The sequence below is a fragment of the Oncorhynchus masou genome, chromosome 23 (genome assembly GCF_036934945.1).
Source record: "Oncorhynchus masou masou isolate Uvic2021 chromosome 23, UVic_Omas_1.1, whole genome shotgun sequence".
Taxonomy (NCBI): domain Eukaryota; kingdom Metazoa; phylum Chordata; class Actinopteri; order Salmoniformes; family Salmonidae; genus Oncorhynchus; species Oncorhynchus masou.
In genome coordinates this window covers 9,227,430-9,238,290 of record NC_088234.1, presented here as the reverse complement: position 1 = coordinate 9,238,290, position 10,861 = coordinate 9,227,430, and the positions used below count along the sequence as shown (strand labels likewise).

General features: G+C 42.3%; 2 protein-coding genes across 2 annotated transcripts; both read left to right on the top strand.

The window, feature by feature from the left end:
• The first annotated feature begins 231 nt into the window (after nt 1-231).
• On the top strand, nt 232-5,629 carry sb:cb1058 (uncharacterized protein LOC394209 homolog). Its single transcript, XM_064931065.1, has 3 exons — nt 232-339; nt 2,031-2,853; nt 4,779-5,629. Exons 2-3 carry the CDS (start codon nt 2,107-2,109, stop codon nt 4,923-4,925), a joined length of 894 nt encoding a protein of 297 aa, XP_064787137.1. The 5' UTR covers nt 232-339; nt 2,031-2,106; the 3' UTR covers nt 4,926-5,629.
• Nucleotides 5,630-7,234: 1,605 nt separating this feature from the next.
• LOC135509904 (dentin sialophosphoprotein-like) lies at nt 7,235-10,582 on the top strand. Its single transcript, XM_064930732.1, has 2 exons — nt 7,235-7,274; nt 7,999-10,582. The coding sequence occupies exon 2, from the start codon at nt 8,379-8,381 to the stop codon at nt 10,377-10,379; it is 2,001 nt and encodes a 666-aa protein (XP_064786804.1). The 5' UTR covers nt 7,235-7,274; nt 7,999-8,378; the 3' UTR covers nt 10,380-10,582.
• The last annotated feature ends 279 nt before the right edge of the window (nt 10,583-10,861 follow it).

Genomic DNA, 10,861 nt, shown 5'->3' with positions numbered 1-10,861 from the left:
GTGTGATCGTCGTGATTGTTCAGAACTAACAACAGTACTGGGAATCTATGTGTGTCAGTGGATACATTTCTACCCAGTGCATTATTTTTGACCAGAGGGCCCTAATGTAGTTATCTCTTATATTCCCTATCTATCTGTGTTTGTGTCAGTGTGTACGTCAACCAGTCCTCCATCAGGCTTGTGAGTGTCAGAGAGATAGTGTGGGTGTTTTTTTTTTTTGCTCTGGTGACAGCAAGTTCAGGCAGGGTGTGTGACAGAGGAGATATGAGAAGAGTTCCCAAAGCAACAGGCACTCAGAACACATAGAGAAGATCACCCAGGAACACAGAGACACGGCAGGTAAGAGAGAGAATGCTCTCTCATCTCTCCTTCTCTCTTTCGGTCTTTCTTTCCATCATTCTCTCTTTCTTTCACTATCTCTCTTTCATCTCTCTCACTCTGTACTTTCCAGTATTCACTAAAGTATGTTAGTTATGTATAAATGCTGTTACGTTGTCTGACTGAGTAATGCGTTGGAGTCCTGATTTAACTCCAGTATTAGCGAATTTGACAAAAATCCAAAGAAGATTTTCTAACCAGACAAGCATTTGTAAATCTCTAACCAATCACATGGTTCACATGTTACAGTTAGTGAAACAGAAGGAAACGTTTAGATACTGTTTTACATGTCTATGAGTTTTCATATGAAATGGTTTGACAACAGTCTGAGTTAATTAACATTGACATAGATATACAGACAGATATATACAGACAGATATATACAGACGGATATATACAGACAGATATATACAGACAGATATATACGGACATAGATATACAGACGGATATAAACAGACAGATATATACGGACATATATATACAGACAGATATATACGGACATATATATACAGACAGATATATACAGACAGATATATACAGACAGATATATACGGACATATATATACAGACGGATATATACAGACGGATATAAACAGACAGATATATACAGACGGATATATACAGACAGAAAAATACAGACAGATATATACAGACAGATATATACAGACGGATATAAACAGACAGATATATACAGACAGATATATACAGACAGATATATACAGACAGATATATACAGACAGATATATACAGACATATATATACAGACAGATATATACAGACGGATATAAACAGACAGATATATACAGACGGATATATACAGACAGATATATACAGACGGATATATACAGACGGATATATACAGACGGATATAAACAGACAGATATATACAGACGGATATATACAGACAGATATATACAGACAGATATATACACACAGATATATACAGACAGACATACAGTTATAACCTGTTGTCATGGAGATAGTCATGATATGACTCACAGGTCTACGTTCCAAATGGCACCAGATTCCCTATTTAGGGCACTACTTTTGAGCAGGGACCATTAAAAGCAGTGCACTACCTAGGAAATAGGGTGCGTGGAAGCTGGCAGTGTTTGAGGCTCCAACTCGAGAGCAAAGAGTCAAAGTCTGAGTGAGTCTGGAACCAGGAGTCCCTGTTATCTCCGTCATAAATTGAACACACAAGAGGCGTCACACAGACACACACAGTGAACTCTCTGTCACCCAGATGAGACGATGTGACAGAGAGAGATGGAGTGACAGATAAACACACAGATAAATATTATCTGGCACGTTACTGTTGTATCTCATCCAGCACAATGCTTCTTTCTGTCTTATTTCATGCTGAATCAAAAACCACCCCGTCCACAACCTCTGGTGTGTGTGTGTGTGTGTGTGTGTGTGTGTGTGTGTGTGTGTGTGTGTGTGTGTGTGTGTGTGTGTGTGTGTGTGTGTGTGTGTGTGTGTGTGTGTGTGTGTGTGTGTGTGTGTGTGTGTGTGTGTGTGTGTGTGTGTAAACTGTCTATGCAATTCTATAGTACAGAGAATGCGATCATCTATCTGGAAGAGCTACATTAAGACATGAATCCCTTTCTCTCTCTCCCCTTTCTCTCTCCCCCCTTTCTCTCACCCAGCTTTAAAGACATAAAAACAGCAGAGAGATACATTGCATCGCAAAGGAGAAGAGAGTGAGAGAATAAAAAAGAAAAGATGGCGATCGGAAATAGTCCCAGAAACGGTTCCGTCAGGTCTCCAAAGTACCTGGACAAGAGTTCTGGGTTCTACTGTCGCCTGGATGAGCCCGAGATGGGAGGAGAGGAGGAGGAGCGGGGGAGAGAGGGGGACTGGGGGGGATCGTGCCCAGCCACAGAGCTCTCTACAGGGGGAGAGACGGACCGGGGAGAAGCTGGGGTGTTTGACTTCAACGAGGGAATGATGGAAGATGACGACACCACTCTCCTCCGAAGGAAACCCAGCCGGCTCAGCTCCCGCTGGAGAAGAAGCTCCAGGAAGGCCAAACCCCAGGCGATCTCCCCTAAGCAGGGGGACCAGATCCTGGGTACGGAGATTGAGGCCCCTGTCCTGGAGGTCACTGCGGTGGAAGTGAGAAGGAGCCGCTGGGGGAGGAGCACCGGGAAGAAACAGGGAGCCGAGCCCCTGACGGTCTCCCCCAGGGAGGAGGGCCCGATCCTGGGTACGGAGATGGAGACACAGACCCCTGTCCTAGAGGTCCTGGAGGTGGAGGTGAGGGTAGAGACTGAAGAAGGACAGAGGGAGAAAGAGAGAACAGAAGAGGAGAGGACACTGGTCCACTTTGCGAGCAGAGAAGAAGCGGATGACCAGGTTCTGATAAAGGACAATAAGAGAGGGAGGGAAGAAGAGAAGGAGGAGGAGATGAAGAGACAGGAGGAGATGAAGGTGATGAGGAAGAGGAGCACGCTGAAGAACTACCGCAAGGTGAGAGAACGAGAGAGGATGGTAGTGTGTGTTTTGCCTTCCAGGTACCCTTGGAAAACCTCCACTTGTTAATGTTGTAGCAGCAGCAGTAATATCCAGGTTTACCCTTCTTACCTCGTTTCAGTTTAACAGAGGACAGGGCACGGATTACTTAACACATTCTCCCCTCCCCTCCCTGTGGAATTCTCCTAGAGGGTGGAACAATGGGTTAAAGTTCCAGGTTCCACGTTCCACAGTTACATTCCAAGAATAGCAGCCAGTAATTAGTTATTTATGGAAACATTTATATGATCCTCTATGTCCATATCATTAACGGTCTGGTCAGAGTCCAATGGCTGATCTGTGTACGTCAACCACCCCATGAGCCCAAATGCTAAATTAACTCTGCAGGCCATTTTGAAAATCTATTTCTTATTTTATTCAGTTGATAGTTAGACCTATTGTGCCAAAAACAAAAACAGATATTATAGCTATGGTAACATTATCGCAATAGTAATATTATAGCTATAGTAACATTATCGCTATAGTAATATTATAGCTATAGTAACATTATTGCAATAGTAATATTATAGCTATAGTAATATTATAGCTATAGTAACATTATCGCAATAGTAATATTATAGCTATAGTAATATTATAGCTATAGTAACATTATCGCTATAGTAATATTATAGCTATAGTAACATTATCGCTATAGTAATATTATCACACTAGTAATATTATAGCTATAGTAACATTATCGCAATAGTAATATTATAGCTATAGTAATATTATAGCTATAGTAACATTATCGCTATAGTAATATTATAGCTATAGTAACATTATCGCTATAGTAATATTATCACACTAGTAATATTATAGCTATAGTAACATTATCACTATTGTAATATTCCCAGGACAACTCCTTAGCTAGTATCAGGTGACACACCTGTTCTCCCCACCTGCGACCCTCTTCTCTCTTCCCCTCCCCTCCCTAAAGCTAAGATGTTGTCTGTTTGCTTTGTGAATCCATCCCCCTTTCCTCTCCTACTCCACATTGGGAAATGTTCCCTCCCTCCTGCCTGCCTGTTGATCTGTCTCTCTCTTTATCATCTGCCTTCCTCATCCTCATCCTTCTCTCCTCCCACTCTTCTCCCTCTCATCCCCCCTTCCTCTCCTCCCCCTTCCTCCCTCTCATCCCCCCTTCCTCCCTCTCATCCCCCCTTCCTTCACATCTCCTTTCCCCTTCCTCTCCTCCCCCTTCCTCCCTCTCATCCCCCCTTCCTCCCACTCTTCTCCCTCTCATCCCCCCTTCCTCCCTCTCCTCCCCCTTCCTCCCACTCTTCTCCCTCTCATCCCACTCTTCTCCCTCTCATCCCCCCTTCCTCCCACTCTTCTCCCTCTCCTCCCCCTTCCTCCCACTCTTCTCCCTCTCATTCCCGCTTCCTTCACGTCTCCTTCCCCCCTCCCTCCACATCTCCTCACACATTATTTAGGAACAACCTTGGGCCTTTCTCCTCCCCCTGTCTATCTTTCTCTTTCTTCTCCATCAGCGGGGAGAACACACGCACACAGGTGTCATTCCTGTGCCTTACTATCTGACCACAGATCATTGTTTGAGGGCACTAGCGATCATCCCTCGCTCCTACCCAGAAACCACCAGGCCAATATTTCTTCCTGATTACACAGAGGTCAGGGGTCATGTCATAAGAAAGAGACCAGGATGAACACAACATATAACTACATCAAAGGAATAATGATACACATCCACTCTGAACACACAAACTGGGACGTCCCAAGTTATCTTGTTCTGGTCTTGACTGGATCATGTTCCAATTGAAATGTTTTCTTGTGTGAACACATTTGTTAACAATGTTTTTTATCAATATCAATCAAACAAGGTTTTCTTGGTCACCTGTATTGATTATTCATTCTATCCCCTTCAGACTTTCGACCGAGCGTTCCGTCGAGGGTGGGAGACCTTCGTCACTAACCTGTACAGCGTGACGCTCACACCTGACTCATCATCATCATCATCATCGTCACCATCAAGGGAGATGCACCATTCCTCAGCATTAGCAGAATACAGATAGGATTCACAAACCTGTTCATCTAATCTGTAAACTGCAATTGTTCCAATCAGGTTATGTAACGCCCATATTGTAATTTGAGATTGAGGCTGGCTTGGACAGAGCGTTGCGTTTGTGTTCTCAACGCAAATGACCTGTGTTTACCTCAATGTATGGTTCAGTTGATTAATCAATCAGTGATATTGATCTAGTACATACGGGTTTATCAATGATCAATATGAACAGCACCCGGTTAACACCAGGAAGTACACAAAGTTTAACTCATTCTTATTCTGAATTCCAAAATAGCACACTATTGTACTAGTGCACTAAATAGGGAATGGGTTTAATACTTCCTCACAGGGTGAAGTGCATACCTCTCTGGAGGACCGTCTGCAGGGTGGTTTCAGTGTTGTGCAACCTGAGGGATAAAGTATGTTTCACTATCCATGTACCTAATGAACGCAGCCCAAGATGAGACCTGATAACGTATGTTTCACTACCCATGTGCCTATTGAACGTAGCCCAAGATGAGACCTGATAAAGTATGTTTCACTACCCATGTGCCTATTGAACGTAGCCCAAGATGAGACCTGATAACGTGTTTCGCTACCCATGTACCTAATGAACGTAGCCCAAGATGAGACCTGATAACGTATGTTTCACTATCCATGTGCCTATTGAATGTACCCCAAGTGTGTTATGTTTGTTTCATAAAAGGACTATGGGGGACATGAGGGTACGAAGAAACGGTCGCAAACTTTGGTCCTCTGACTTTGTCTAAAAGGAGGTTGCACACAACACACATTTAATACATTATTTATTCATGTCAATTTATTTACTATATGATACGTTTTCACACTTTTCTGTGTAATCTCTCTCAATAATATCTTACCAAAGAGTTTATTTATTTTTAATTATTGGCTTAAATGACAACATAACATCTCTCTCTTGCAGCATTGAAGTCAAGCTCAGAATTATATGAGAGCTATACTGAGCTGGTGGAGATTGTTTTTCTTCTTCTGTGTTGCACTTGAATGACTAAATTGTTATATTTAGTTTAAAAATCAATGCTTTGTATTACTTGTGCCATCTTTGTAGCCTTTGTCCTTAAATAAAATATAATTTCTCAAATATATTTTGTTCTTCATCCTCCTAAGAAAATAACATTTTTGGTCAGAAGTATACTGCCCTACAGAGAGAGGCAAACGGCGGTAACTGCTCATTAGCTTTAGCCTCTGGCACTCAGGGTGAATGAACGAACGCACCCTCTGTATGGGGTGCGCGTCTAATTGACTGTCAGCTGGCTATCGATCGTGTGTGTGGTGTAACGTTACTGATTCAAATAACACATTGAACGTCTGAATAAAATGTCTGAATAAAATGATAGGGATTATATTCATTATAGGGATAATAGATTGAAGCTAGTATACATTGATGATCGCCTTTTGTGGGAGCAGGTAGCACAAATATATTGCTAATTTAGGTAGGTTGTTTTACATTTTGGTCAGCTCCAGATAGATGGCTGTCACTGGCTGTGTGTGGTGTACTGATTCAAAGAAACCATAAAATGACATTGCAGGATATAATTCATTATTGGGCTAATAGATTGCAGATCAATTGCAGATCTCCTTTTATGGGAGCCGGTGACATTGTTAGTCTATGGTCGCTAGCTAATTAATTAAGTTTTCAGATCTACTTAGCTCGCTAGTTATTACCCGTGTCTGGATGTCGGCGTTTCAGAGCAAATTCAACCATCTATCAGAATACAATGATATGATATCAAGGTAAAAGGCATTAACTACAGCCAAGGGCCGGTTAAAACCAAATTATAAAGCAGTATGTTACGTTAATGCAATTTACCTTAGTTTCACAATAACTTTTTGCAGTTACTGCTAATATGAAACCCCCATTTTCTCCCAAACACAATACACTAGACTAAGTGTCATTAACTAATTTTCGACCAAATTAGAAGTTACTGCTTTTTTTTTTTTTTGCTTGGTAGGGCGGTATAACGATATCAAAGATGCCAAATGAAGTAAACGACGCCAGTGTACCAGCCATGTCGCGACAGACAGAACGTTTGTCGACAGCGCCTAGCGACTGTTACTACAGTATTTAGAATCTTTTGAAGTAACCAATAAAAATGCACAATGTTATATTTCTTTGACCTCATTGGTATATTCAAATAAAAAGTATTTTCCATCGAGAAAATGATGCAGTAGCTAAACTGTTTCAGTTGATAATTACTATTATTTATTTATTTTTTATAAATTCTGCTAATAATAATAATATCATTGTTGATTTGAACTGGCGATGATGAGTTGCGTCGTCATTTGATACTCTGCGTCCTCTTATTGCTATTTGATGAAGGTAAATAACTTGGTTAATAATTAATTGGCTAGCAACATTTGCTAATGTAACGTTAGCATAGCTAATGGTTCTTTGATAGCTATAGCTAGCTAAGTGTCACACTCAGGCTAGCAAGGACGAACGCGTAACTTTAGCTGTGATTGTTTGAAAAAGAGAGCTGTCAGATTAGCTCGAAGACAATACCAGTTATTATTGCAATTGAATTGTGTGTAAATTATGATGCTTCAACTGGCCATAAAATTTTACACAAACACCGCTCTATAAAGAATCACTCAAACACAATATAGCTAATAATATATTGTGTGTCAACACTCACAAACAATAGTCTATGGTGTGTCAATGATGTAACGTTAACGTTGTCTACTATATTAGATGTAGATCATTGTCATTGATGTTTCTTTTTTTAAATATATATATATATATATTTAAATTATTAATCCCAGCCCCGTCCCCGCAGGACGTTTGGTATGCAGTCATTGTAAATAAGAATTTGTTCTTAACTGACTTACCTAGTTAAATAAAGGTTAAATAAAAAGTGTTGTAGTTGCTAAGCATGTAGCATGTAGCCATGCTTAGCCACAATTTGGCCATGCTTAGCCACTATTTAGCCAGATATTCTGTATTCTTGCCTAGTCAGAGTATGGTTCTGAAGATTATGATTCTCAGTCACATCCAAACCAGCCCACTACAGTACAGTCATTGTTTCTCCCCTCCTCTCCTGTAGGGTCACTAAGGTACATCCCATTCCCAGCAGCACCCCTCATCCCTGCTGCCTACACATTGGAGCCACAGAGAGACCCTTCAACAAGCCAAGATGTCCTCACTCCTTCCCCATCGAATCTTCTGACCCAAATTCACCACAATCCTACACCAGCATTCAAAGATCAGCACAACACACCATCCCATCAAGATATTATTGATCTATCTGGATTTTCAACCATTAGCAATACTGACCACTTTGACTCAATATCCACAACTTCTCCAAGTGGTGGTCTCAAATTCAATGCCAGCCGGAATGCCAGTCAACTTATCAATGGTCAAACAGCATCATCATCATCAGCTCACGATATTGGCTACACTGAACGGATAGACAACGAAACTAAAATGGCGACCGCTAGTGGTTGGAATAACAGCAGTGATGTTACACCTTGCTCTTCTTCAGCTATTTCTTATTCTGAGCTAAACAACTCTCTTGATGGAACCAACATTAGCCAGAGCAACGGTAGTGGTTGGAATAACAGCAGTGATGTTACACCTTGCTCTTCTTCTGCTATTTCTTATTCTGAGCTAAACAACTCTCTTGATGGAACCAACATTAGCCAGAGCAACGGTAGTGGTTGGAATAACAGCAGTGATGTTACACCTTGCTCTTCTTCTGCTATTTCTTATTCTGAGCTAAACAACTCTCTTGATGGAACCAACATTAGCCAGAGCAACGGTAGTGGCCACACTGAAGATCTCTCTGTGACTTTGGAGGACTGTCCTCATCCGAATGGATCTGTGGTGGTGCTGGAAACAAGTGATCCGTTAGCTGATCTAAACGTTGATCCTATGTCAACCCCTGACGTCATTGACTTCTACACTCATCGGACAGATTCTGTCTCGGTCACCGATGACCTTGGCAACACTAGTCTTAGTTTACATCATAACAACACTAACGTTACTGTCACAGTAGATACTAGTGCAGTAGTTACTGAGATGGCAGCGCAGGCTGAACCGAACACAGGCTTGCTGCTGGGCCTGGAGGAGGAGGAAGAGCGGGAAGAAGAGGAGGAGGTAGAGCGGGAAGAAGAGGATGAAGAAGCCAGTGGCCATCTTAATACTACTCAGGATGCTTCACTCTCAGATCCCCTGATCAACGATATTAATCATGCTTATGTGATAACAGGTGACTATAATGTTAGCGCTGAGGCTAATGACTCTGTGATCACAGGTCACTATAATGTTAGCGCTGAGGCTAATGGCTCTGTGATCACAGGTCACTATAATGTTAGCGCTGAGGCCAACTACTCATCCTCAGTTGCTATTAGTGGCTTCAGCGACAAATTGTACTTTATAAGAGAAGAAGCAAATGCTCACAATGAAAGTCAGGAAGCCGTTACCCTTTCCTCTTCCGCCATTGGCTACACTGAATATGAAGATTCCATCGAAGCGACCAATGACTACCAGAGTACTGTTACCAGCGGAGACGAAGGAACAACATCACCTACGGTTACTAGTACCAGCGTGGAGCAGAGTGGCGAGAATGAGAACCAGGAAGTGCTTCCTATTGCGGCTCCTATGATTGGCTATCCTTCCTTGGAGTCTGTGGATCCTAATGAAAGCACCACAAAGTCAACTGTTGTGCTGAACTACATTGACTATATTGACTCTGAACCTAGTTACTCTAACCACTATGTGAATGTAGCCAGCAGTGAAAAATCTGCCCACTCTTCATCCTCCTCTTCTCCTCTTGAACCTGACAGTGACCACCTCCAATCTGCTGATGATGCTGAACTAGAGGTACTAGGCTCTGGGTTGGAGGAAGAGGAGGAGAAGAATAGGAGTGGAGAGAACAACTGTATCAGCTGTCGCTGTGGTAACACAACCTCCAGTGCCAGTCACCATTCCACCGCCACCATTGACAACACTGACTATGATTGGGGCTCGGCTGAAGTCAGTACGACAGGTAACCAGGGTAACAGCACAGCAGACATTGAAGTCCCAACTGAAGTTAGTAGGATGGTTCAGGGAAGCAGCAGCAGCATCTCCATGGTACCTTCTGCTGAAAGCACGGTCAGCTCTGTCCATGGTAACAACACAGTCATTGTTCTATCTGACTACAGTGACAACATCACCACCACTACTCTGACCCACACCAACCGTACCGGAGAAGGGGTTGTTGTGAGTACCACCCCCACCACCGTTCTTGAGGAACCCGCAGGAGAGAGCCGATGTGGGACTGCATGTTCTCCCAGCAAGGCCCTACCCTCCACCACCACCGGTCTGGAAGCCAAAGAGGAAGAGAAGGACCAGAGAGCATCTGATGCTGTAAAGAAGCCTGTGTCATTGTGGAACAGGGGTCGCTCGTTGTGGCCTAAGTTTCCATGGATGCGCAGGTATTAGAACTACGGATCTCTGGGACCGGGAACATTTTTTGAGGGGAACCAAATCTGAGGGGAACATTTTTTGAGGGGAACCAAATCTGAGGGGAACATTTTTGAGGGGGAACAGTTCTGAGGGGATTAATGAAAGATAAGAGATATTAATATTCGTATTGTTTTTTTAGATGTTGACATGGATGCAGTAGTTTGGGGGTTTAATGTTCTTGCATGTCCACTATGTTGTTGTACATTCCTACAATATGTATATTTTAAATAAATAGTCCTCAATAGTGTTGTGTTGGTCTTTGTCTGAACTGTGTTGTGCAGCATGCCTGCTGCTCCCATTGATTAAACAGAACAAGCATAGAGTCTATACCACCATCTACTGGATATATGTAGGAAGTGTTTCAATTAAATGTCCTGTATTGATCATCAGGTTTACATCAACACACATACCATAGGGAGAAGTTATGCTATTGTATTTATCCTTCATTTATTCAGGAG